A 27,998-nucleotide genomic window follows, 5' to 3' on the forward strand; every position below is an offset into this window, starting at 1 on the left:
GCATTTCCTTCTCCATAATCATGCTTCATTTTGCATCATTTAAGCTGAAATAAGTGACTAAACAGCATTTCTGAGCATGTTCCTCCTCCAGGTCAGCTTAGTAATTTAAGGCTTGCCTCTGCCAAGCTCTTAAGAAAATTATGAACCATTACAGGCACTCTTTAATCTTCTTCTGCTCAAGGAGCAGCCTCAAGCGCTTTGCTGAATCACAGCCTAAATAGATAGTGTCTTTCTCACCTGGAGTTTCCCCAGGCTTGGGCCAGGTGATGCATCTCCAACAGGAGATCCATTTTCCCCACTCATCAAGAAAACCCATCCCCGTTCCCTCCAGCTGACAGGCAAAGGGACACTTCTCAACGGGAGTTGCTGTCTTCCTCCCGGGCGAAGCGTTCCTGGTCTCAGGTTGGGTTTGCAGCCATCCTGCATGGGTGGCCCATGTGAAAGTGTGAGGCCAGTTTGCAAAACTTTTTAACACCAGTGATGAGCCAACTCCAAGCGTTGACTCAATGGACTCCAACTCCAAGCGCGTTGTTTGGGCAGATACAACACCAATGGTACAAAGTACTTTCTAACTGAAAGTGGACAAAGACCTGCAGATGAGCCAAATAACCAAGCACAGCCCTGATCTCTGGGGCCATTTCATAGAATCATAGAATCATAGAATCATAGGGTTGGAAGGGACCTCTGGAGATCATCTAGTCCAACCCCCCTGCCAGAGCAGGGTCACCTAGAGCAGGTTACACAGGAACACGTCCAGGTGGGTTTTGAATGTCTCCAGAGATGGAGACTCCACCACCTCTCTGGGCAGCCTGTGCCAGGGCTCTGCCACCCTCACAGGAAAGAAGTTCCTCCTCATGTTTAGGTGGAACTTCCTATGTTCCAGTTTGTGCCCATTGCCTCTTGTCCTGTCCCCGGGCACCACTGAAAAGAGCCTGGCCCCATCGTCCTGACACCCACCCTTTAAGTATTTATAAGCGTTGATAAGATTTGTAGATGTGTCAGTTAGGGACATGGTTTAGAGGTGGACTTGGCAGTGTTAGGTTTGTGGCTGGACTTGATCTTAAAGGTCTTTTCCAACATAAACGATTCTGTGATTCTACAACCTACTTGAGGTATTCAAACACCTCAGCCAGAGGGAGGACTCTGTCTTACAAGCAGTGTGGGAGGAAAAGGACTGAAATATCACAGGGAAAAATCAGAGACCTTGTGTGGTCCTTGCTTGATCCAATCCCTGCTGGCATCTTAATGCTTTCCTTCATCCCACCCTGAACAGGGGACCCAGAGTCAACAGCGACCTTCATCCCACCCTGAACAGGGGACCCAGAGTCAACAGCGACCTTCGTCCCACCCCAAACAGGGGACCCACAGCCATTAGCGTTGGGCAGGGCTGGGGCTGCCTGTCCCAGGGACAGCACCGAAGTACCAGGCAGCTCTGGGGAGGGGACCATCTGTAAAATATCTCCTCGAGATGCAGATGTACCAGTGAGCAGAGGCCCAATCCACTTCTTGCCAATAGCCATCTCCAGCATTAAACTTGGCCCCTTGCCCATAAAACTAACATATTTTTTCACAAGCAGAGAAAGCTGTGAGCATAAGACTGAATTGGCATGCAGGTTGCTATTTCTCCTGTATGATATTATAAAAATCTGCCTTGCTGTCGTTTCTGCCGGTAGATTGGCATTGCTCACCTCCTGCTTTTCTTCAGAGTGGGCTCCTTCTCCCCACACCACGTCCAGAGATGCAATTGGAAAAACCAAGGAGGTACGCCTCAAAGATCCCCCAGCTCAACCCCACCAATTCCAGCCTGCTGAGACCAGCAAAGCGGGACCCTTCTCCTTCACGAGCCGGGTCATCCTATTGCACGGGGGTGTGGTGTAAAATGGGATCACTATGAACACTATGAACCTGGTAAAAGGACCAGAATGTCCTACAGCATTTCTCCATCACACATGTTTTGTTCTGTCTCTCTTTTTAAGCAACTGAAGGTATAAAATTCCAAGGTGATTCAGGCTGGAAAATCTCCAAACGCCGCTTTCATAAACTCTCATATAGAAAAGAATAGTAACAATAGAGAGGAAAAAAATGCTTTGTGACAGAAGAAACAAAATAAGGAGAGGAGTTACAAAGTAGGAGGTAAATTTCTCTTTCCAGTGACCCATAGATGAGCCACCACTAAAATCTTCAGCCTTTACTCAAATTGTCCCCATCTACACCATCACACCCTAGCTACCATCCAGATTCTGGCTCTAAAATGAGTTTCGTATTAGAAATCTCGGTGATTTCAGCAAGATCGCTCTTCTGAGAAAAAATCCAGGCACTTCATTTTTTTCAGAACTGGGCTTTAGGGGATAAACTCCCATAAATAATGAATTTATTAACACAGATCCCGCAGCCCTGACGACACCGAGCCAAACCTGCGGCTCGAGCGGAGGTAAGATCTTTCCTTCTCTTTTCACCCAGGGGCAGGGAGCTCATTTTTATTCGTTTTTCAGAGGCAAAGAGCAGAGCATCGGTGTGAAAATCCCATCTGAGCACCATAAATCTGTTCCCACGCCATCACTTCCATCACCCAGGTTTTCTAAATGACGGTGCAACAAGGTCAGCGGGGGAATAAAACCCCGACTTGCTCCTCTAATTTAGCGTCAGGCCAGCGAGCAAATGGTGCAAACCAGCAGAATAAAAACCTGCCCACGCTTGTCTGGCTGTGCCTGCCCTGCGCTGACCTTAATAAAGCGGAGAATTTCCAATAAATTAAAGGGATGATATTCAGGAAATATGGAGGAAGCTGACATGGATTGACTTCAGAGGGCCACTTTTCTTAAGTAATTGCCAAAGCACAGAGTATTTCCTTCACAAAAAACAACCCTGAGCGGCAGCCTCCACAGCCCAGCTGATTCCCTTCAGCACAAAGAGCCTCCTCGTCTCTAAACAAGCTAATTGCACCAGGTTAAGATCACCCTGTACAAACATGCATCTGATTTTAATTGCTCAGACCCTAGTCCCAGGCAGCGCCGGCTGTCTTCAGTGGGACAGGGAGGGGAGCCTGGCTCTGATATTGTTATCAGCCTTGAAAGAGGGGGTCTGAGGAGGGTTTTGGGGATGAAGAGCCACCAGTGCTGCTGGTGGTCTGGTTTCTGCTATGTCCTGGAAGCTGAGAAAGAGCAGTTGGATGCACCCAAACTGCAAAACCCCTCTAACTGGGGGGTTCTTTCCCTTCCCATGGCTCTGCTCCAGGCTCACAGCTTGCACCCCTTTTTTCCGGCCTGGCTTTGGGCTCCGATGAGGTTTTGGCCTCCGTTTCCCCCTGCCCAGATGAGCTCTAAAGCCACGCAACGTTGAGAGCTACCAACCCCAGATGCTTTGATCAGCATGAGCTGGGTAGTCTGGACGTGATGGCATCTGCTGTGAGCAGACCAGGAAGAGATCTGCAGATAGAATTAAACCCAACAGTAGGTCTAAGTTGCATCTTGAGGGCTTATCTAGGAGGTAGCACAGGGAGGAGCATCTCTTTTTCTTACCAGCATTGCAACCCCTTGCATTGCCCGTTGCCGGGACGTATGTTTGTGCAAGCAGAGGAACCCCATCCGTGTGGGAGGCAGACACTTACGTTTGATGAACTTGGTTAGAGAGAGGTTTTGGACGTGTTCAGACCTCGACCTGAGCTGGCTCAGCATACCCTTGCTCTTCTTGCTGTCGCTCTCCTTCCCACTCGCCACCTGGGGACAGACGAGAGGCTGTCACTACAGTGACCGTGCCAAAGTTTCCACTGAATTCACTTTTTCTCTCCCAAATCAGGGCAGACAGCAGCCCGTGCTTCTTGCAGACGGAGTTTGAAGCATTTCGGCCAGCACGGTCCATGTCCAGCATGGGATGTGCAGCCACCACCGAGAGGGATCTTCCCACCCTTGGCTGCTGCTTTGTGCCCACACCGTTGGGTTTCTGATGGGGCTGAGAGCATCCACGCTGTGCTATAGGGGTAAGAGCCAGCTTCCCTGCCTTTCCCAACCGCAATGAATCACTCTTTATAAATATTGAGCCAAGCCGTTACCCAGGTACAAGCACACTTTGTGCTCAGCTCACATGCATATGGAAATTCAAGATTTTGCATCGGGAAAAAGCAATACCCTTAGGGAGATGCGTTTCTTCCCCAGAGGGTCTCCTTTGCCCCTGTGTGGGGGGGGCATAGGAACAGCAACCCAAGGAGAGATGCAGCTAGACCTGCACCCAAAGCAGGTTTGGACCTTGGGTTTGGATGGAAGATGAGGAAAGACTTTCCTTTGAGGGTGGCAGAGCCCTGGCACAGGCTGCCCAAAGAGGGTGTGGAGTCTCCTGCTCTGGAGATGTTCCAAACCCATCTCCAACCTGCTCTGGGTGACCCTACTTGAGCAGGGGGGTTGGACTCGATGGTCTCCAGAGGTCCCTTCCGACCCCAACCGTTCTGTGATGAGCATTTTCCCTGCGTCTCCGTGTGCGCCGTAACAAGCTGCTGTGCGGGTGCCAGCAGGGAGAGCAAGCAGCAAATGCAGGAGGAAAAGATCCAGGCAGTGAGAGGGTTTGGGATGGAGGCAAAATATTTTTCACCTCCTAAGCTGAGAGGGGTTGACCCAGAGCCACGCAGAGCAGGGGAGCAGCCACAGACCCCTCAGCTCTCCCAGCCCCTTCCCTCTCTTCTCCTGCTCCTGGAAACCTCAGCTGAATTCTAGCAATTCCTACTCTCGTTAATGCTTTTAATTCTTTTTAGCCACATCTTTCCCACTGAACAGCAGCATTGTGGAAGGGGCATCCTTTCCCATCCTGGTCCATGCGAAGGGACAAATCCTGCAGCTCTCCTCTTTATTCCTTTTCTATTCAGGGGCAAAAACACTTTGCAGCTGGAAATCAGATGGGTCCAGGTGTCTCTGCTTAATTTAGCCTCAGCTGGTGCTTAGGCTAATGAACAGCTCTGCAGGACATTAATCCGGGTGCTCTCAGGATCCGCACCCTGAATGTCATGTTGCCACTGCTCACTGTTGGCGGAAGAGGAGAGATGGAAGATGGAGGGCTCGGATCATCTCAGGTCCATCCCAACCTCATTAGATGACTGCATGTCCGAGGCAAGTGTCCAACACCCCATCAGCAAGCGGGAGGTCAAGGGAGGGGAGGATTTCTTGGATGCACATCCCATCCCCTGTTCCGCAGGATTTAGGGGAATCACTGGAAAGGAGGGCATTAATTAAATTAGATGTGCTACTCTACACGTGCAATAGCAGAAAGCGTTCAGTGGGAGTGCGGTTTTCACGGAAAACCACAGCGTATTTTTAGCCAGCAGGACAGAGCCAGCGGCCCCGTCTCCCACATCCCGCATCAGCTCGGCAGCAGCGCTGCTGCACCTCTCGACGCAACTTTAATGCGAGTCAGACAAACGAGTTCATTCACCAGAAATTATAGATGCTCTTAATTCACAGAAAGAACCGGGCAGGCTAAAATGATCTCTTTTCCGAAACTGATTATTAAACATCGGAGAGGTCAAAATGCCCCACACTGCGCTTGCGCCACATTCCCTTTTTGAAGAGCCACTACAAGGCAAAAGCAATAAAATTCCTTTCATGGTTTTTATTGATCAAGCTTGGGGTTTAATATATTTTTTGAATGCAAAGATAAAATCCAGCTTCCTTTCACTTTTCAATTAGGTTACATGGTCTCTTCTCTCTGCTCTAAAACTGGAGTGTTTTCCAAAAGTACGTTCAAGCTGTTACTGACTGTGCCTTTCTCAGCTTCCAGCTGTTTGTACTTCAGAGAGCTGACAGTCTGCTGGGCACTCTCCGTGCGTCCAAAAAAAAAAAAAATTTTTAAAAACCCCCAAATCTCCCCAAATTCCCCAGTCTGGGATGCCTCTGCGTGAGCATGACCCTTGCAAGCAGGACGTTTCTGTGCACATCTGCTGGCTCGGCACCCACCTGAGGAGCAGCTGGACATGGAGCAGAGCACTCAAGGAGGAGGACTACTCCACTCTCCGTGCTGGTTTGGCCCCAGCATTTTTTTTGCTGTCTGAAAGGATCCAGAAACGCATTCCTCTGGGATGAGGTAGGCATGTTCACACGCCGGGAAAGCGAGTTGTGGAGGGACCGGCACTAATCACAGAATCACAGAATGGTTTGGGTGGGAAGGGATCTTGAAGATCATCTCGTCCCAACCCCCTGCCCTGGGCAGGGACACCTCCCACCAGCCCAGCTTGCTCCAAGCCCCGGCCAACCTGGCCTTGAACCCCTCCAGGGATGGGGCAGCCACAGCTTCTCTGGGCAACCTGGGCCAGGGGCTCACCACCGTCATAGTGAAAAATTTCTTCCTGAAACGAGGAGCATCCCTAACATGACCTCAACCCGGGGAAAACCCCCTGTTTCCCTGCACGGACATGAATAAATCGGGTAATGACTGAGCAGGGCTGAGACCTGGACTTGCTTTGCAGGCTCCTGCCTTCACCCACCTGCTATTGCACCTGCAAAAAGGGCAGCCAGAGGTGCTGGCGGTCTGGTTTTATTCGAATATAGCACTGGAAAAAGGGAAGAATAACCTGCTCTGTGACAGTGAGGTTTTCCTTGCTTAATTTGAGGCTTCTGCAGAGTTTCCCTTTGGCTGTGCAGAACCTGGCACTCCCGGCTCGTTGAAAAATAAGGTCAGAGAAGCTATTTTCGTGTTAAACAAACAAAATGTAAAAACTCATAGCTTGAAAAAAAGAATTATTTTCCTCCTGACAAGGTCATGCTCCCTACACACACTTCTTTGTGCCTCTTCCAGCGAGTGTGGGTCCCACCAGGGACCCTGTTTCCTAGAGTGCTAAAATAACCAGCCAACAGGCACCTCGCTCACGCGGAGCGGGATAATTATTTTTAACTGCTGTTTTCGCCTGTCTTTGAAGCTCCCTGGGGAAAATCTCAACGCAGAGACCAGCCCATTCCTGTAACACACCAGTGGCACCACCACGCCCTGCCATTTGGCCCCCAGTTGCTCCCCAGATAATGCCCTGTATTTTCCGACTGCCTTTGCTGGTGCTTTAGGAGATTTAATGAGGCAGCCTCGGAGCATCGCAGCCTCAGGAGCAAAAGTTTCCAGGCAAAGACTTAGATTTCCCCGTCCCCGCTCTTTAACCTTTCCCTACTGGCTGATAACCCAAACTGGAGCAGGCGTTTAAGAGAGTTCCCCCTCGGTTATTTTCATTTCAGCTTTTTGTCTGCACTGGAAGCGCACCAGGTCACTGCTGAAGAAACGTGGGAGGAGGGTTCATATAAATGCTGGCAATCTGTCCCGAGACAGAAACCGGAGAGGTTATTTTTCACTTCCCCAGCGCCGTTGCACAACGTCTCTGCCTGCGCAGAAGGGGCCGAGTCGCTGCCCCAGCACCATCCCACCACGCTGGACCTGGGATGTCCACTTGGAGCCCTGAGGACAAGCCCAGACAGAGCTGTCAGCTCTTTGCACCCTGAAAATAACTTCCATGGGTTGGGAAGTCCCCAACGACCCTGATATAAGGCAGGAGGATCCTTGCAGGCTTGGACATGCTGGTGCAATCCCGTGATGTAGCCAAGAGCAGCTCCAGCATCCATGGAGCATCTTCAGGGCAGGGCAGGAGGGATCCCAGCTGCATTTTACCTGCAGCATCTTCTCCTTGTCTCAAACCTTTTGCTTCAAGAGCAGAGGGACAAGCATTGCCTAGACCTTGCCAAGCAATGCCACCTCCAAGCAGGGACGGTGATGACACATCTCACACCTCATTCAAGGTTTCTCTGTGCTTGCAGCCCCCTCCTGCCACCATGCACCAGGTGCTTTTCGGGATGAAAAAAGTCCACCCAGTCTGCAGGCTGTGGTCCTAAACTCTCTAGCTCTCCCCGCTCCACGGCTTGAAGCACTGTCCAGACGATGGGTTTTGCCCTGGGAAACGGGGGGTGACTTCTTAACCCTCTGCTCTGCCATCTACATCTCCTCCAGGACAGAGCTGCACGTCCAGCTTGGTGTTCCACTCTCTTGCCAAGCGTCTGCTCCAACTATCCAGCAGGGCAATTGAAAATAAGCTCTGGAGGTACTGTACAGATGTCAGGGGACACATTCCCCACCATCCCAGCAGAAAATCCCATCAGATGCATTTTGCTAGGCCACCACAGAGCTGTCGCATTGCTGCACGCCCTGAGCACTCCCGCAGTTCACATCCCTCCAGCTCCACTACGAAACACCCCTAGAAATCCACCTCCTCTCTTCTGCAAAGGATTTCTTCTCCCAGCCTCTCCACCCCACAGATGACGACCATGCCCTTTCCACCTGCCCCGTTAGCAACACCAAGGAAGGAGCATGGTTTCTTTTCCATCCCATTTCTGCACTTCTCCCAGTTGAAGTGACATGTGTGAAGCTTTGAGATGAGGAAGGATCCAACGTGAAAGAGGCATCATCCTGCTCCATCATCCTGCTCATCCCTTCTGGTTGGCACCCACGTGTCCCCCAGGTCGATGGGTACCTTGGGCTAGGGACTGAACGTTCAGCAGCAGCCTGTTGTCCCTCCTCAACAATATCGGTGGCTAGATAAATAAAAGCAATGCAGTAGGTCTAATCTCTACAGCCCTAGGCAAAGCAGAACGTGCAGCACCATATGGGAAACCGTTAGCTAAGCTGGAGAACATGAAAATTAGGAGAGTAAACACAACATGAGTAAATAGGAGAAAGAAAACAGAGCATCCCAGACGGATGTACTGCGCTGCTGGGAGGTGCTGGTGGCTTCCTTAGTGGTTTGGTGCAGAAGCTCCAGCAAATATTTTCAGTAATCCCCTTGGCATAGCGAGAAGACAAGTACTACTTAATCTGCAGAGCAGAGGGAAGGTGGGAATTGTCCACACAGAGTGAGGTGGGGTACCATGTAGGAAAAACTAGGCAAGTAGAAGGCTGAAATAACAGTAACTGAACCAAACTTAGTAAAAGGGCATAGCTGTACACTTGGGGTTTAAAAATAATTTCTGCTGCACGTCTGGAAATGCTGGAAATGAGAGGAGGAGAATGACAAATAGATCCAGGCGTATCTCTGCATAAGCGTATGGTGCAGCTGTGGAAGGAGTAAGTGTGATGTGAGGAAGAACTGAGGACGGTGTTTCCAGGAGAGCCAGGGAAGTGCAGACCCCGCTGCACCACCACTGGAGACCAGATCCAGACCAGTGCAGCACCAGGAAAACCAGTTTGTGAGTGGGATGGGTGAAGAGCAGAGCTTCTGGGATGGAGAAGCTCTCTGGCAGCAGAGGACTAGCTAGCATCCCCCGCCCCGCAAAAGGAAGGCTTTTTTTAACGATGCCAATATGGCAATGAGTAGGAAAGAATTATTTATTCAGGATTAGGGGCAGAACAAACTAAGGGATAAAATATAGACGGGAGATTAGACAACATGCTTTGCAACACGCAATAAATATCTGAAACCATCTACTGGTGAGACCTGAGAGGAAAGCACTGCTGAGATGGATTGATATCCAGAGGGCATTGCGTGACGGTGAGCCGGAACCACTAGGGCTTGGAACTGGTAGACCTGCTTCCCATAAAATCTATCCGAGCTTTCTCACAGGGCATCTGTTTGCAGATGACATGTGCTGACACTACAGGGGAGGCTTTGTCAGGGTGAGGAGGAAGTGTCAGTCACCCCCTTGGGAGATGTTTGGTTCTACATGACTTCAGAGTGTCAGAGAACAAAATTTGATCTGGGAGATAATTGAGTCTACAAGACAGATCTTGCACAGGAGCAACGCTAAGCAAGGTCAATGCTCCTGCTGTTGTTTAAGGGGCTCCCCAGAGACATGGAGGTGCTGGAGCGTGTCCAGAGAAGGGCACCGGAGCTGGTGAGGGGTCTGGAGCACAAGTCTTGTGAGGAGCGTCTCAGGGAGCTGGGGGTGTTCAGCCTGGAGAAAAGGAGGCTGAGGGGAGACCTTCTCGCTCTCTGCAACTCCCTGAAAGGAGGGGGTAGCCAGGGGGGGTCGGTCTCTTCTGCCAAGGAACGGGTGATGGGACAAGAGGAAACAGCCTCAAGTTGCCCCAGGGGAGGTTTAGGATGGATATTAGGAAAAAGTTCTTCACCGAGAGGGTTGTCAAGCATTGGAAGAGGCTGCCCAGGGCAGTGGTGGAGTCGCCATCCCTGGAGGGATTTAAAAGCCGGGCAGACGTGGTGCTGAGGGACATGGGGTAGTGGTGGGTTTGTCAGTGTTGGGTTGATGGTTGGACTCGATGACCTAAAAGGTCCCTTCCAACTTAGGCAATTCTATGATTCTACCTTTCCCCTTTTCAAACCCTTTTCACGTCACCCGCGAAGCTGCAGGGACTGGGGAGGTGCTTCACCAGCTGCAATGCAACAGCCGGTGAGATGGCAAGACAGACAGACACTGTGCCCAAGCAAAAGCACAGGGAAAGCCTGTAGCAGACAGGCTACAACCGCCTGGGTTGGGATATGATAACATCGCCAGGGATAGGTGGTAAAGCATGAGGTAAACTTTGGGTACTCAGCACCCGGAAAACACTCAGGTGCTGTAGCTCCCCAGAATCCAGGACACAACCCCAAGAAATCGTTCAGGCTCTTGGGGGCAGGATTAAACCATAATTACTGAACAAAAGAACTGGTCTTGACTGGAAACAGTTTGTCCAGTAACAGCCTTATCCTCATCCCCTGCCTGAGATCATGACAGCTTTACAGCTTTGCTGTGATCGTCCCTCAGATAGGATTATTGAGGATAATTTGGTGCTAGAAATTTACTGACAAGTTTCAAAGCAGAGGAATAAAAACGTTCCGGGTCTGGAGTGATTGATTTATGAAAAAAGATCAAAAAGAGCAAACTCCTATTCTCATTAATGTTAACACTAAGTACACAAGTCATTCCAGGAACTTCAAAGAAAGAAGCTATCAAATAAAGGTAAAGCTGGAATGTGGATGGAGAATAAATAATCTGCCTGGGTTGATGGGGAGAGGCAAATAAGTCTCCAAATAGACCGAGGACTGTGCTATATTCAGTGTTTGCTGGATGATGCCCATTGACGAGGACGGTCCTTGGTCCGGAGAAACCACCAAGAGCTCAGATGAGTTGTATAGAGTGGGGCAGGTGAAAGAAAGGCAAATGAAGGCAGGAGGAGAATCAGAGAAGAGAACTAGTGCTTTTGGCAGTGAGAAGGACCGAGCTATGGGCCAATCTTTGCTACAGGGATCTCGTTTAGTGGACTCTGCAGTGGGAAAATGTACCCACAGCTTGGTGTGGACACATTATTCCCAGGTTGTTTCATCATCTGCTGAGGAATGTGTGGTCCCAGGGGTCTGCAGACAACAAGTGACACAAGGACAGCTTGGCCTGGGGCACCTGAAATTCATTTTGGGCCTCTTGAAATGAAGCTCACAGCTGGTGGTGGTGCAGAAACGTCTCTGTGGACAGAGCAGATCTGTGCTTTTTCCATGCGTTATCACAGCTGCCATGCCTGGAGGTGTTTGGTGTGGGTAAGATGTTGTGCTAGACCTTTACAAACACAACGAAAAGCCCGGCTGATGCCTTCAAGGACTTGCAGCTTGTGGTTGTTCTGCTGCCGATTGCTTTCCTCCTGCTTTGGACAGGCAGAAGCCCTGAAACTGAAGGCAGCCAAGGAAATGCCGATTGTCTTTGAAACTGCAACTGTATTTAGACAGGGTTGACCCAAAGGTTATCACAGTGTCCGTTCTTGCTGATTTGCTGTCTGCAAAACCCTGGGCTGACCCCATCCCTCCCTTCCCCTCTGCAGTGTGTCGGGGATGGGGCTTTGTCCTGCAGAGCCTGGCAGGGAGCTACCACGGGGATCCCACCTTTCTTCACTGCAATGCCGCATCTCCATCCCAAACCAGAGCCAAGCACGAGAAGAAACAACAGCTCTGCTCTGCGCAGTGAGAGGGAACCTGGAAGCAACCCTAAAACCGCAGCATGAGCCACCGTGACTCTGGGACCTACCAGGAAAGGGCCGGCTACTCCAGCTGGGGCAAAGGAAGGCAAAAGCGGGGTCAGAACTGAGCTTTTTGGCTGGAAACACATGTTTCCTTCCTGTGTTCGTGTGTCATACCAACTCTCCCCATCCCTTCTGTGGGGTGTTGCAACATGTGCCCGGCTGATGCTCTTTTGGGGGGGAACCACATCTCGAACAAGCTGCAGTAACTCAGTGGCCTTGGAGATGCTGCTGCCTCCAGCTCACCGCAGAAGAAAACGGGCTGCCCTTCGCCATGGAAAAGCGGTCATGCTTATACCCTTAGCCAAACACTGATTTACTCCAGGGGCAAGCAAGAGAAAGTGATTTATAATTATATTTTTTTCTGCTATACCTACAGAAAATCACCCTTGATAATACAGATTTTCCTACAAAGCTTTGAATGCTCCCACAGCAGACAGGTGTCTTACCCAGAATAGCATCTGTCAAAGTTTCTAAAGAGGCTTTTTTTTTTTTTTTTTTTTTTTTTTTAATTTAAGCAGGGCCCTTTGCTGCTGCTTGTGGCACTGACACCCCCATGGGACGGGCACAAGCCGGTTTGGCTGGCCCTGGCGTCCCCTGTCCTGCAAGGGGGTCAGAATTTTGCCATCCCTTAGATTATTTTCCCTTTTATTATTTTTTAACTGTAAACAGTTTCCAAAAGCTTTCTGGGGGAAACGGGGAGAAATTCAAGAAGATCTGGGCTGCAAAGGGATAAATGGGTGCTGAGCCATGCGGGAGCATTCCCTACAGGCATCAGCCAGCAGAGCGGGGTGAAATCTCCCTGCGGCTTTTTTAAAATCAATATCCAACCCATCCTCCCTTTAACTCTTTGAAACTCCTCAGACTGGTCAGAGGAGTGCAGCGCTTGCAAAAAAAAAAAAAAAAAAGAAAAAAAGTACAGTTGTTTTAGTTTGAAGTACCTTATTTTGTCTCAAGAGCCGTTTATGAAATTAATATTCCCATCGGCCCTAATAAAGAACGTTTGCCCTAAGATGGAGTGTGCTGCTCTTGCACACCGAGCGGGTTCTGCTAACATAGATCATCCGTAACGACTTTAAAGTGAACCAAGCTTCAGGGGCATAAATCAGCCACGTTGCACTGGGTATTGCCCTCATCCTGCAAAGCGCTGGGCGGTTTCCACCCCATTACCTCGCAGGCCCACAGCACCTTTGCAAACCTCACACCACGTATAACCCATGAATAGAGCATTATATCCCCAGAAACGTAACTGGTACATCAGGTCACATTTTTCCCAGGCAGGTGAAACCCAACTCTCCCTAAGAATCACTCATTCCTGTGAAAATTCAGGCGGCACAGCAGGAGGAATGAAGCATTATTACGCACCAGACAGCGCATGCACTTGTTTAGACAAGAAATTTTCGACACTGCCCCAAGGTAAAATATAGGTGAAAGGCAATTACACAGGCTAGAGTAAGGCCAAGACATCGAGACGAGCCCAATTTCACCTACTAAGCGCGTCCCGACGACTTCAATAACATTCCAAACCGTAGCGTGATGCCTCCTCTAAAAGAACAATTTGTTTTGTGTTATTCCTCGCGATGCGTCGGTTGCCAGAAAACCATGACCCGCAGCCAGCGAAGCGCTCGGGGAAGCTCACAAGCTATTTTGCATCTTGGCGTGAGCACTGAAGCACTCAGGAGGGCTCCGGAGATGTAAAAACCTTGGTAGTAGACACAGAGCAAAGTACAGTCCCACCAGTGGGCTGCAGCAAGAGCCAGGGACACGCATTCCCTGAGCAAACTGCAGGAAGGCAGATGTTTGCCCGCAATAATGAGTTCAGGCTGCTAAAGGCTTTTTCCCCACCAGAAAACTCTGAGGACTTTACAGAGGCAGGGTTCAGGGGCTGGAAAGTGTCTAAAATCCTTTTTGGCCAGCCAAGAGGTGGCAGTGAGAAGGTGGTGGGGGAAGTTTGAGGCTGGAGCAGCAGTTAACCCCCTTCTGGAAAGCGAGAAGGGGCTTTCGCAGTGGAAATGAGACAAACTGCCCTCCAGCCTCAGTGTTTCAAACACTCCCAGGGTACAACCAGCTTCTAAGGAAAGGCTCCTGATTCATCTTTCCAAAGAACTGGGACTGATTTCCTCATCGGGCGCACGTGGCGTCTCTTGAAGGAAAGCAAGTGCCTTTGGCACAGCATCTCCCACCACCTCCCAAAAGAGATCATAGAATCATAGAATGGTTTAGGTTGGAAGGGACTTTAAAGACCATCTAGTTTGATCTGCAGCAGAAGGAGCAGGACCATCTCTTTCCTAGGGAAGGCAAGGAGTCCCATCTCCAGGTGAACCAGGAGGGTGGCTGTGAGGATGACCTCAGTCTACACAGGATTTGGCTGGTGCTAGATGTTCCTATGCAGAGGAACCAGCATGCAGGTGCTGCTTCAGTGCCCCACCAAGGAAATTATCACATCCATTAAGCTGCTTGCACCATGCTGGGTTTCACTAAGCATTTCCAAGAGCCTCTGACGCGGGAGATGAGAGCAAATCACAGCTCACATCTGACTTTGGGATGCAGATCTAAACTACATGACCACTTCCACAGTGGTGCTTCCCACCCACGGATGCAGCAGCGAATGCTGTTGGTGAGGGGGGAACGGCGTACTTGTGTGCAACGGCAGAAGGGCAATCTGCAGCACCTCTCTCTCCTACCTCTTTCGGCATTTCCCGCGGGAAGAAGAAATAAGGCACCGCAGATATGGCCACGAGACTGGCTGCAACGAGGAAACCAAGCCACCAGGCGCCAACCCACCGCGGGTCTTTGTTCGTGAGCTGGACGTCATCTGGAACACAAATGGAGAAATGGGCAGTAAATCAAAGGTGAACGGAGGGACCCCAGTGCACCAAAGGGATGGGGATGAACGGCCCCTGTCATCCCAGACATCAGCGTGCTCCAAAGCGGTGGCCCCAACCTGGTGACCATCAGCTTTGGGGTCTGAGCAGCATTTGCACCCAATTCGTCCCATGGTGCTAAATCACATTTTGTTCTTTGTGTCTTAAAAACCCACTCAGCCCTTTGGATGGAGACAACTGGGACAGGGATGTCCTAGGGCTGGAAAGGCAAACAAAAGCATCCCCATCACAGCTTTTTCAGACAAGGGACATCCCTGTTGTGAAAAAGCTTCGAAATACTCACTCGAGGGAATTAAGCCATGGTGACTGTCAAGACAGAAGGGAAAATCCTTTCATAAGAGCATAATGGAGATAACTCCAATTAACTTTTGGCATCCAAGAGCGCTGGTTTAGTTTTTTACAGTCTGGCTGCCTGCACAAGGACCCCTGTTCACAGCAGGACTTGGACCCTGGAGCTCTGCCCACCAGTCTGGTCCATCAGCCAGTGCCTGGCTTGCAGCTCAACCGCTGGAAGCCAATCTTAAAAAACAGTTTAATAAAAATTATATCCCTTTCTCCTGGCTGCCTTCCTTCAGTTCACAGAATCATGGAATGTTTTGGGTGGGAAGACACCTTAAAGGCCACCCAGTGCCACCCCCTGCCCTGGGCAGGGACACCTCCCACCAGCCCAGCTTGCTCCAAGCCCTGGCCAACCTGGCCTTGAACCCCTCCAGGGATGGGGCAGCCACAGCTTCTCTGGGCAACCTGGGCCAGGGGCTCACCGCCCTCACAGCCAAGAATTTCTGCCCGAGATCTCAGCTCAATCTCCCCTCTTGCAGCGGAAACCCCTTCCCCCTCGTCCCATGGCTCCCCTCCCTCATCCAGAGTCCCTCCCCAGCTTTCCTGGAGCCCCCTGAGGGACTGGAAGGGGCTCCAAGGTCTCCGCGGAGTCTTCTCTTCTCCAGGCTGAACCCCCCCAACTCTCCCAGTTCACCCAGCCTCTTCTCCTGCCATCCTCAGGGCGCTCTGACAAAAATAACATTTTCTGTGGGGAGGATACTTGGCATAAATAAAATGGGATATGCAGAAGCCAGAATGCAAATTCACAACAGGGTGAGTCTGAACCAAGAAATATTTCTACAGAAAAAGGGGATGCCTGTGGTTAGATAGCAATCCCAGGAAACGAGTCCTCCTGGAAACCTCTTCCTCAAGTGTGAAGTTTAACACAAGTGAGCTATTCTCACTGTGAGGGGGGGGATGCAATTAAAACTGCAATCAGTTTACTAGATTTTGGTACTGCCACATCTAATCTCCCATCTCTGGAAGTAACAAGTGATAGGTCAAAGAAATTTGATAATCTCCTCCCTGCACGATGCGGTTAGCAAATTGGAATTTTAAATCCCTTCTTGAATAAACACCAAGTTTATTTTCTAGGAAAACATGAGGTTAAATTGCACTTAGCATTAAGCAGCCACTAGCTTTTCCCAGTAGGCTGAAGACATCTTTAGGCTGAAGATGGCTCTAAAATTGGCTGTTCTCTGGTTCTGGCTACTCAGGCACATTTCTCACTTAATGCCCATCTGCAGAAGATGGCTTAGAAGAACTGAGCACCCCATTTCTTCACCTTTCAGAGGCAGGTAAGCCAAGACTCCAGACACCTGGCCAAGGTCCACCCACTGAGGAGGATGGATGGCAGCAGGACTAAGTCTGGAGGTCGCCTGATAGCAGGAGGCAGTGTCGAGACTCGAGTGTGCTCTTGTGCTGCAAATACCATAAACGTGCGGAGTGAAAAAGTCCAGAGGAAAAAAACATCTGGCGAAGTCAGTGAGCAGGAATGAGCCCAAGGCACCGAGAAGGAGCCAAAGCATCCTTAGTGTCAACACCCGCTGCTCATCCAGCCCCAGCCCTGATGCTCTCTGGTCATCACCCGAAGGAGCCTGTCCACGTCAGGATAAGCTGAGCTGTACAACGTATGTCTGCTCTGCTAATAACCAGGAAAGAAACTCTTGTTTTCCCAGCCAGGATTCAAGAGCAGACAAAAAGGAGGCGACTAAAAATGCTTTAATAGCGTGGCTCAGGAAGAGACATTTGAAAAAAAAAAATCCCCTTTCGTGCTCCTTTCTTGCCCTATCCAGCATTTCTCTTCTACTGGTTTTCACCTTCCTCCCATCCTACCCTTCCCTCTGCTGCTTCACCTCTCAGGATCCTGGTACCCATTCTCCATTCCTTCTCTCTTACTTCTCCCCTCTGACTTTCTCTTTTGTGCTTCTCTCTGAGTTTCGTTCATCGTCCACATCCCCACTCTTTCCCAGTGCTGGCAGCAAAATGCTCCCACTGCTGTTGCTGGCATATGGCAGAAAATTCGTAGGAGAATGAAAATCAGGTCTGGTCTAACAGCAGAGTGCAGATGGGAATCTCTCTCTAACCAGACCTGGCAGCAGCCCAGGGCTGAGGGTTCCCCCAGGTCTTGAAGGAGGAGAAAGCACCGATTGAAATGCAGCGGCCATGGGGCCAGGTTTAACCCTCGCAGATGTGTGTGTGACACCGATTCAGGTGGCAAGGACCCACTTATTTGGGGAACTCACCCCAGCACTGATGGGACCCAGAGCATCCCCAGGTGATGGAAGTGATAAAGGGAGCCAGCCCCTGCCAGACAAGTTGTACCCTCATCCCTTGGTGGTTGGGATGCCCAGAGAGGGGCTGGACCACTGCAGGCTCAGTCAATGGGATGCGAAGGGTGCTGGGTGGCTCTCCGAGGGCGCGTTCACTCACCTCCGGCGACTTTGTCAATGTCGACGTAAAAACGCAGCATGGCAGAGCCCAGCATGAAGGCCACCCCCGGCCCGATGACGGTCACGGAGAACAAGATCCCTGCAGAGGGGCGAGAGCAGAGAGGGGCTCAGCCCCGCACATAGGGACCACGGGGGACAGGAGGTGCCTCGAGGCAGGACCACGGTGAACTAGGGTCCGCCCCATCTGCCTCCAGTGCAGGCTTTTTCCCTGGCAGCTTTCTTATCTCCCACCTTTCAAAGGATAACAACCCTGTGTTTTCCACGCTCCCTTCACAGAAAAGGTTTTGCAAAACTCGGATCTTTCCTGCCACTTTTTTTCAGCCTCCCAGAAAGACCGAAACACACCCAGGAACACGATGTGCCCCTTGGCATAAGAAATCCAGGAAACGCAAAGGTTTTTTACAAGGTCAAGGAGATAAAAGTTCTCAGCAAACTCTCCCACGTGAATTACTGATAAAGAAATTAAACACATGTGAGAGTCAACTCCTATCTTACAGGGGATCCTTTTAAATACGGTGCAGAGGTTTGGAGCATCTACCTGAGCAAAATCCGATGCGGTACTTCCAGTCTCTTGAGAGTTATGAACTGGTTTTGAACCACCCTTGCTGTCCCATTCAGTTCAAAAAACCATCACAGATAACAGCTGGAAAAGGGCTAGAAGGCCCCGCAAGGCCCCATCTTGTCCACCCCACCACCCTGGGACATCCCTTTTAGGTGTGTACCCAAGCTGTTCCCCAGTACCCCCTCCACTGAAGGATACTTGCCCACCTCCCAGCTGGCTGACCCTGCTTTTTTTAGCTTCCTATAACGTTCTCTATATCTAAACAAAGTCTTCCTTGCTGCATCTTGAGCCCACGGCTGTCCCCTGTGAACACAGAGGTCAGGTTATTCCTCTTCTCCTTGTTGAAGCCTTTTTGAAGGAGGACAGGGTTATTGTGCCCCTCTCCAGCTTACCACTCTCAGGCCAAAAATGCCAGCATCTCCCCTAAATCACGTTTTCCAGGACTCCTGGTCTGTCAGCTGTCTGTCCAAGCTTGAAGCAGATAAACCATTTCTGCAGAAACCTTCCTAGCACTGGGTAGAGCAGGAGGGCTACAGCAATCCCTTCTCTCATTAATGCAAATTAGTACTGTCTGGCCTTGCTACAGAGGGCTAATTCTGCTCTCCCCTCTTTCCACAGCACCCCTAGGCTTACCCAAATAGAGGGGGGAGTTCCTCTCGCTGGCGAAGTCGTCGATGTAGGAGATCCCGAAGGGCTGGATGGGGACGCCGCCGATGCCCAGCAACGCCTGGGCGATGAACATGACGAGGAGAACCTCGTGGTTCTCCCTGGCAGCATAGGGGGTGCAGCCGGCATCACTGAGGTTCCCCCGGGACCCCGGGACCTCGGGCTGGCACAGGTCAGTGGTGTTGCTGAACATGCCTGCCATGACAAGGGGAGCAGGTCTAAGGAGCTGGAGAAAGAGCTTCCCTAAGACAGCAGCAAACACGTAGGTGTGCACTCAGTAGATGTCAAGTGGGAAACAGTGGAAGAAAATGCAAAGAAACTGCAAGGATTACTGTGCAGATGTTTCACAGAGAGACGGACGCGCGTGCCCTGAAAAGCCAGCTCTATGGAAAAAGCGGAGCTGAAATCACTTCCAGGACCTTCGAGAGATCTTGCAATGAAGGTAAGTGAGTAAAACTGCAGATTTCGTGAATAGCTACTCAGGAAACGAGAACTCCTTTTACCCAGAAACGGGTTACAAAGCTGCCGAAGTGCTGACTCTAGCATCCTTACCTTCCTTAAAATACTGGGGGAAGGGATGGGGGGTGTATAGCAGGGTTTCCATGGTTATGTCCCGAATCATATGCAACTCTGAGTGCTCGACACAGGGCCACCTGCACCAGCAACTCCTGAAAGGCACGGCTAATTGGTTCCAAACTGCTGTTAGCACCTGAACCCTGTTTGCATCTGTGAATTATTCACCTACTAAATCTTCCTTTGGTGGCTGCAGCTGAGTGAACCAGCTGCGCTCTCTCTGAGGAGCCAGGGAAAAGCTGTTTAGTGGAGGTTTCTGAAAGATTTCCTGGCGCTTCATGGCAGGATTTAGGAACCTAACAGGAGTGTGGTTTTCTCCTTTCTTTCTTTTCTCATCTCTTCACCTTCTATCAGGAAGAAAATCCCAAGTCCACCCTGACCTGCTCCTCCATGAATGATTTACACCTGCATGTTTCTTTCACAAAAGATTGTTTTTTCTGGTGGGGTCTAAAACCTCAAAGCATTCCCTCAAAGACAGCTCAGCTAGACAAGGGGAGATGAGGGAGGCGCCCCACAAAGAGGAGAAGTCAGGTGGGAAACGAATGTTCCCTCATTGCAGGCAACAGCGTTTCACCCCCAAAGCTGCCCCATTGGATTGAGTCCAGCTCCTTCCGTATCTCTTGTTTCCTTCCCATAAAGGGCTTTGGAGTTTATGAGACCTTATCTACGTTATGGAAATAAGGGAGAAGTTCATGTGCATGAGGGCAAGTTGCCTCAACTCACAGAAGGTGAGATCTCTGATGATTGGAGAAGACCTTCCTGCTACACGGACGTGCAGAAGGCAAGGGGAATCAGAGGCACAGCCTACTTTTTGGTGGTTTTCATGCCCTTTCCTGTGGTTCCAGCTATCCCCTGCCCCTCTGCTTCCCATCAGCAGCTGCTGCCTCTCAGGACTGAGATGATTTCATCCTCAGAAAATTACAATTCCTTGAGGACCAAACCTACAGCCTGCAGCTCGCAACCCCTCAAGGGAAGGTTATTTCCTTTTTCTGTCCCAAAAGGCATAAAATGAGTTCCTAGAGTACCTACTGGCAACGGACTGGTCGTACTCATAGGGTCCAGTTATGAAGTGGGGGAGAGACATGAGGAATCCAGCCAAGGAGACGAGGATGGCACCGCAGCCGATGAAACGGGGTCTGTGCACTCGGCTCCCGAAGTAACTTATGAAGACGATCAGCAACGTGTTTCCAACCTGCAGCAGGACACACAGACCAAGCATCTGACTATGAGCCAGCAGTGTGCCCAGGTGGCCCAAAAAGCCAATGGCATCCTGGCTTGTATTAGAAATAGTGTGACCAGCAGAAGGAGGGAGGTGATTGTCCCCCTGTACTCAGCACTGCTGAGGCCACACCTTGAGTATTGTGTCCAGTTCTGGGCACCTCAATACGAGAGAGACATCGAGGTGCTGGAGCGAGTGCAGAGGAGGGCAACCAAGCTGGTGAAGGGCCTGGAGAATAAATCTGATGAGGAGCAATGGAAGGAGCTGGGACTGTTTAGTTTGAGGAAGAGGAGGCTGAGGGGAGACCTCATCGCTCTCTACAACTACTTGAAAGGACAGTGTAGAGAGGTTGGTGCTGGTCTCTTCTCACAGGTCATTAGCGATAGAACAAGAGGGAATGGGTTCAAGCTGCAGCAGGGTAGGTTTAGGCTGGACATTAGGACAAAATTCTTCCCAGAAAGAGTGGTCAGACACTGGAATAGGCTGCCCAGGGAGGTGGTGGAGTCACCATCCCTGGATGTGTTTAAGACTCGTTTAGATGTGGTGTTAGGGGATATGGTGTACGGGAGAACTTTGTAGAGTGGGGCTGGTGGTTGGACTCGATGATCCCAAGGGTCTTTTCCAACCTAAATGATTCTATGATTCTACGAGGTCTCACAAGCGAATGACAGGAGCATGGGAAGAGCATTGACCAGGTAAACTAAGAGAATCAAGCTGGTTTTCACCTCATTGAAGGAAGCGAGCAGCCCTGAGGTCTGGCTGGAGAGGCCATATCGTCTCTCGATGGTTGAGATGGAGCTCTTCAGATAGCCAGAGACCAGGAGCTGGGAGAGCTGCAGGAGACCGTGGCAGAAAACGAAGAACTGCCAACACAAAAAGAGAGCATCCAACATGATAACTGCGAGCTGCAACATAACAAACAGCATCTCCTACACAAAGGCATGATTATTGAACATGAACGTTTGACCCTGAGCCTTTGAAATATTACCCTCGCTCCTGCCATCAGTGGTTGTCTAAAATTAAGTCCGGGCCATTAAACAGTCCTCTGCTAAAAATGACAATAGGTTTAGTATTTCCAAGGAGAGAGTAGTTTCTTCAGCTGAAAGTGGCTTTGGACAAACAGATCATTTCATTTGGGACGCTGCTAGTTTGGGTTGGCCTGGACCCCCTGAGATCCAGCAGAAGTGGGAGGTTGCACAACCTTCCCACTACCGACCGGCTCGTGGCAGGCAGCCATCCCCAGTGCTGTCAGGAGCGCTTCTGGGACAGGAACGAGCCCTTCCAAATGCAGCAACAAGCAGCTTCTTTAGAGAAAGTCAGGAGAAGGTCAGGGAGAATAATTCAGACTTTCCATTTTCCTTTCCTTCTTGCGAAGCCCTGGATGTAAAGAACATATCTCCATTGAGAAAATGTGATCGTTCTTTCCCACTTCCAGACGGAAACCTTGTCAAAGACCATCATCTCCCGGAAAATCATCTGACCTCAACTCCTCCAGAGCTTGGGACGTACTGGTGTTTGGCTGCCTGGGGGAACACATGGCTCGAGCTGCCCCACCATTACTGAGAGCACCATCCATCTTCCTGTTCCTCACCCAGAAGAATTTCACGAGTGCTGAATGAACCGTCCCAGGAGGGATGGACACCACCACCCCTCCATCCACAGCTCTGCAAAGTACTCAGCAAAGGAAAGGAGCTGGCAAGTCACCTCCTTCCCAGCTGCCACGTGGCTCTCCACAGGCATCCTTCCAGTCCCCGCACTAGTTAAAATAAACTAACCAACCCAAACAGTCGCATGCCCTGAGGAGGTGGACCACTCATCTCGCTGCAGGACAGGCTGACTATCACTAGGTCCTTGCAGAGCTGTTGCCCTCGGCCTTGGATGCTGCCCAAAGCTGTTGGCAGCTCTTTTCCCAGTTGCTGGCCAGAGCTGGGCATTGCTCCGGCTCTGCGTGTTTTGCGGCCAGCTCCCACCAGGCAGGAGTCTCGGCCAGCGGAAATGCTCAGCTTGGCCTGGGGTTCTGCTGTGTCTTGTTCTGATCCAAGGCTGAAGAGGGGTCCCTGCCAAACTGGACTGCTCTGCAAGCAGAGGGGCTATTTACAGCACAAAAAGGGAAAAAAGAGGGTGGTCAAGCCTCCTCGGCTCCCTGAGAGCTGGAGCATCAGGGTACCACCACCAAAAGTGATGCGTTGCCATCATGCAAAGCAGAAGGTAATCCAGGACCTTCCCCCTTCCAGGCTCGTGTCACCACTGAGGCGTGCAGCATGTTTGGACTAGGAAAATGTCACCCAGCCAAAGGAAAGCTTTTCCAGAATCAGCTTTGCTAGAACTCCTACACTCCTGCACGACATGCTGGCTATGTCGGGACACTGTTTCCTGAATACAATGAGTTCAGCTGGAAAGGTTGAGGCCAGATTCATTTTTTCCAGGCATCCATAACACAGAGCCCGATGGGTATCCAAATCTTGGACATTCACAGTGTGTTGGTTTACATCAGCTCAGCAATCGCCCACCACTGCCCCACGTCCTCCTCGGCACAGGAGGTCAAAATGGGTTGGGAATCTGGTATTTTATTCTCCCCTGTCTGGGCAGAAAAAAGAGATGGCCTGGCAAAGGACTTGCAGTGGCTTGGTGTCAGCACCGGGCAAGGACCCCGGTTCACCTGGCTCCTGGGGCTGCTTGCTGTTAGCCATCGGATCACAGCTCGGCTGGTGATCTGCCAGGAAAAGAAGGAAAGGCCTCACGGACTTTAGATCTGCTGGAGAGATAAATGACCCTGTTTTTCTCTGGCTGCACACATGACGCTGCATTTCATCCTGCAGCAAAAATCGCTTGTTTACATTTCTGTATCTGATCTTCAACTTGTGCGGTCTGGAAAGACGCTCTTCGCGCCTGGAAGAGCGCAAACTTTACTGACATCAGTGTGACCCTCGTAAACAGAGGGAGAGATTTCCATGAGGACCAACTGCTGCAGAGCAAAAACTCAGCTCTGCTCGAGAGGCAAAGGGCTTAAATGCCTATAATATCTACGCCAGAGGTCATATGGACACACACACCCCAATATGCACTTCTGCTGCCCCAGGAGATCTCAGCAGGGCTAACCCTACAGACAAAGCCTGCTTTCATCTAAATCCTTCCCTGCCAGCAGAGCCAGCTTCTTCGTACTCCCAGTAAAAGGAGGGAGAAGCAGCAGACTGCAGTGTTGTTAAGCGTGAAGGCAACACACTAAAAATCAAATTATTCCTGCTTATCAGCTCCCAGGAAACAGACGTCCCAACCTTGAGCATCCCTTTCCACCCTTTCAAAGTACAGGCTCTATTTACAAGCCTAACGTGGGCTTGAAAGAGGGGTGTGACACCAAGAACCATGATTCAGGTCTCCTCCTGCAAGCCTAGTTTTAGTTGAGTCCCAAAGGTTGAGTCCATACTTGTAAATGAAACAGGCTGGGGGCCCACTTTGATGCCAATGTTAGTGGGGACAGAATAACCTGCATCCATCCTACCAAACTCACTGAGCCTTCAAAATAGGGGGGCTTCACCCAAAATGCTTGCTGGGAATGGTCCATACCCATGGTCCCATGGCTGGGAATGGTCCCATTTCCCATTTTTGGAGGGGAAAGCAGTAGTTGGCTCAGGGTCAAGCCATGGTGATAATTCAGAGGTACAGCCAGATGAGTTGTAGCACTGAAGTCTGTTCAGGGTCTCGGTACCCAAAAAGCTCCCTCCATCCCTGGCGTTAATGTGTCCAGCCATGCTCCTCCAGCCTGTGCTGGGGTGAGGGTGCAGGGCAAGCTCCATCCTGCCTTTGGGATGTGCCAAGGAATGTAGCTGCACCGCCATGCCCACCATAAAAGAGGGGTCTGGTTTTCTCCCAGCAAGCTGCTGCTTGCAGCTCCGGCCATCCAGACCAAAACCCTACACTGGGAGAAGGATCCGGTGCTCTCTGCAGCCCTCAGAGCAACCACCACATGTCACCCCCCCAAGTCTGCTTGGGTTTGGGGGATGCCCTCCATGCCACAGCCTGGAGGGCAGGGCTTCCAGGGGGTGAAGATCCAGACCTGGAGTGAAGAGAGCTCCTTCACTGAAATCCGTGGTGCACTTTTATAGGCTTCTCTTTCTCTTTTCTGCAAGAGAGAAGCCATACTGCAAGTCCTGGGGAACACGGCTAAAGCTTGTCATTGGTGGCAGGACATCACAAGGGGATTGCAGCAGCTTAAGGAAACTGGAGGTGGAGGACGGGGGTCCTGGGTGATGCCGGGAGCTGGGGGGGTGGGTAAAGACAGCCCAGCAAGAGCCCTCAGGTATGCACCGTGTCCCACCGAGGCAGCAGGGGCAATGGAAGAGCCGCAAAGGCATCCGACCACAGTGCAAACAGCAGGATGAAGCGAAGGGAAGGAAATCCCCACGGGCTGCCCGGCAGAGCTTCCTAAGATCAAGCTATCGATAGCAGTTTTTAATTAAACATTTGAAGCTCTTTTCCTCAACGTGTGCCTTTTTAAAAGAAAAAGACTGCTAACAACCAAACGTATTAGAGGGGCCAACATCTAATGCTTCTGCACTGCGTGTGTTGAAAGAGAAAAGACCAAGAATTTTATAAAAACCTGGGTGCCCAGATAGTAACCGTGCTAGTTACGGCAAAAAAGGTTTTAGGCACAAGTCAGAATCCCAGAGCAACCAGGAAAATATTTAGAAATCAAGATGGAAATGGTTGAAAAGGAGGAAACAAACAGGGATTTGAAGACCATTGCCTGCATTGTCTCCAACTTCTGCAGCGATTCTGAGGAAATGTCACATAAAACCTCATCCTTTTGCAAGATCTGACAGATTTCCCATACTTCCCACTTCTCCATGATGGTGATTAACTTTCCTAAGGTAGCAAAGTGGGAGGTCTTGCAATTAAAGTTCTGCAAGGCCAAGCTTCCTTCTTGCCCCTCAGGGAGTCATTGCGGGCAACCACCCTAACCACGGGGCATTTTTAGGCTGGGGAATGTTTTAATGAGTGAGAAACAGAGAGCTGGTAATTGCTAGTGTGTGATTTCCAGTTTGCCCCACGGTAGCTGTGATGATAGTGGTGGGTGGTCGAGCCCCAGCAGTGTGTCTATCGCGGAGCTGCTCTGGGACCTCTCATGATATGTGGTGCAGGGCTGACCATGTGCAGACCTGGACGCCACCCTACTCCTTTCTCAGCTACATCTGGGAGATATCCCATGCCGCAGGGCAGGCAGATCCTCTGCACCATCCTTCTGTGCCATCTCGTTACTTTTCCCGAGGACTTGAGGCTGGGGTCCCTCCATACCTGGACTTGGGACTGGTGGGATCAGCCAACCTGGGTCTGCGAGGCTATTCCAGCAGTGGGAGAAGATTAGAAGGTGTCCTGGGTCTGAAGACACCAGCCTTTTCCCAAGACCAGGGCCCTGACAGCAGGTCACAGTCATAGAAAGACAGAAGCAGCCCCAGAACTGGGCGGTCACAGAAGCCACCCCAAGCCCAGCTCTCTGGCACCTCTTTCCCATTGTGGGCCAAGCCACATTCACATCCTTTCCCTTCTACATCAGTAGAGTTAAAACAACTCAAAGAATCCAAACGAGTGCTTGCGTAGGCTGAGGAGGAAGGAAGGGAGAGTTTTTTTAATGGCTTTTTTTAAATAAACATCTGTGCAGCGTTATTACAAGAGCCTGCTCAGGCTCTGTGTTGGGATCACACCAAACATTGCACTACATCAGGGTCAGATAGTGCTTGGTACTGATGTACCCCTGCCAGAAACACCCACCTTGCAATGCCAGGTGCAGAGCAACCTTCCTCCTCTGGAGCTGTGGCATGAATATTTCCCACCACCCGAGAGTGCCCAAGACATCTTCCCAGTGCCCCAGAGGTAAGAGCGGCACCCCCGCCAGGTCTTCGGTGAGGTGCCCTCACCCACAGGCAACAACATCCCAACACCTACATCTACACCCTCCACAACCAGCACCGGGATGAGCAAGTCTCCGCTCTACCACACATTGAACGAGGAGCTTCTCTGCAATCATGCACTCTCAGAGGAACTCGCTGCTTTTCTGCTTTTTTCTATATTTTGGAATATATTTTTGCAGGCTTTGCTCTACCAAGCCATGCATCGTGTCAGTGAGGTATTGCTGCTCCCACTCCGCACGTGTAAGAGAATGGAGAAATGTATTCAATCCTACGCAGCCATTAAATTGCAGAACTGGGGATTAAACACCAATATCTCCTCTTTCGGTGGTCTGGAAAAAAACTTCTTACAAAGCTTCCATTGTGTTCCTAGTGTTGGTCATGGAGTTTGGCAACAAATCCTCCACGTAAGGGCTCTGGAAGGCGCACACACAGTCTTGCCCCAGTTGCCAGAGGGAAGTCCGTATCACGCTGTTTCCATGTGTTTAGGAGACTTTTGCTGCTATTTTAAGGAAGGGTTTTGTGCCTCAGCACATGATAAAATCCCATGTGCTGGGCTGTACTTACAGAGAGGAGAAAACAAGCCGGGGAGGAATCAGCTTGTTCCAGTTTTATCACAAGCAGTCGTGTGTAATCAGGCACAAGTCCCTACCACTGCCCAGAAGCCCTTGTAATAAAGGCTTGGGGCAGGGACAGCTCTTGAACTAAAGCACAGAGCAGAAAACACCAAGGCCTGAAGCTTGTATGTAGAGTGAATGTCCTCTGCCAGCTTCTCGACAGCTTTAGGAAGTGGGCACATGCACAACATCCCTTGAGGAGGGGTGTTGGGACCACAAATGTGGTCCCAATGAACCTGGAAGCCACCTCTAGGGCATGAAGGTCATTGTGTGTGTCCTCAAGGTGCAGGAAGGCAACAGGTAGGGTCTGGCAGGGATGGGAAACGTGTGGCCATGGGACCATGGCATCCTCCTGTGGCCATTCACCTTGCCATGCATGTCCCTACCAGGAGGGGTTTCACCAACCTTGCCTGATGCCTGAAAACATGTACACCTCAAACAACCCAGCAGTGACCGCATTAAGAACCCCAGTTTACAAATGTCCAACTGGCCTTTCAGATCTTCCAGGTTCCCCAGTTTTATTGGCCAAAATCTCTTTATATTGACTACAATGGATCACACTATGGACTATGCTTTACCGCCCAGCAAGTCATTGCTCTTGGTCTGCTTCCTCTTCCGCTGCAGGTGATCAGTTGCCATAACACTCATTTAGTCTTTCCAAAAAAATTTCTCCTTCTGTAGCAGTCTTCATCAGAGGTTCCCAAAATACTTCTCTGTGTCTTCGCGTGAGCAGCTTTTCATCAGAACTGCTCTTCCCAAACCCGTGTGTCTGGCATGGGATGCAAAATGCTCCTTGAAAGCCAAGACAAGACATTGAAATTTAATGGAAGCAGCAGCAGACCTGATTTAATCTGCT

At 50.6% G+C, this 27,998-nt stretch overlaps 1 protein-coding gene across 1 annotated transcript in view; it reads right to left on the reverse strand.

Annotated features, from left to right (window-relative positions):
- SLCO2B1 (solute carrier organic anion transporter family member 2B1) overlaps window positions 1-27,998 on the reverse strand; it is a 62,858-nt gene that overhangs the window by 16,487 nt on the left and 18,373 nt on the right. Inside the window, exons 3-8 of the mRNA XM_063327956.1 lie at window positions 21,348-21,485; window positions 20,433-20,595; window positions 18,798-19,025; window positions 17,583-17,681; window positions 14,631-14,761; window positions 3,608-3,716 (exon numbers count right to left, since the gene is read on the reverse strand). Coding sequence (XP_063184026.1) covers window positions 3,608-3,716; window positions 14,631-14,761; window positions 17,583-17,681; window positions 18,798-19,025; window positions 20,433-20,595; window positions 21,348-21,485 — 868 coding nt within the window. The remainder of the gene's footprint in view (window positions 1-3,607; window positions 3,717-14,630; window positions 14,762-17,582; window positions 17,682-18,797; window positions 19,026-20,432; window positions 20,596-21,347; window positions 21,486-27,998) is intronic.

The sequence above is a fragment of the Chroicocephalus ridibundus genome, chromosome 1 (genome assembly GCF_963924245.1).
Source record: "Chroicocephalus ridibundus chromosome 1, bChrRid1.1, whole genome shotgun sequence".
NCBI classification, from domain to species: domain Eukaryota; kingdom Metazoa; phylum Chordata; class Aves; order Charadriiformes; family Laridae; genus Chroicocephalus; species Chroicocephalus ridibundus.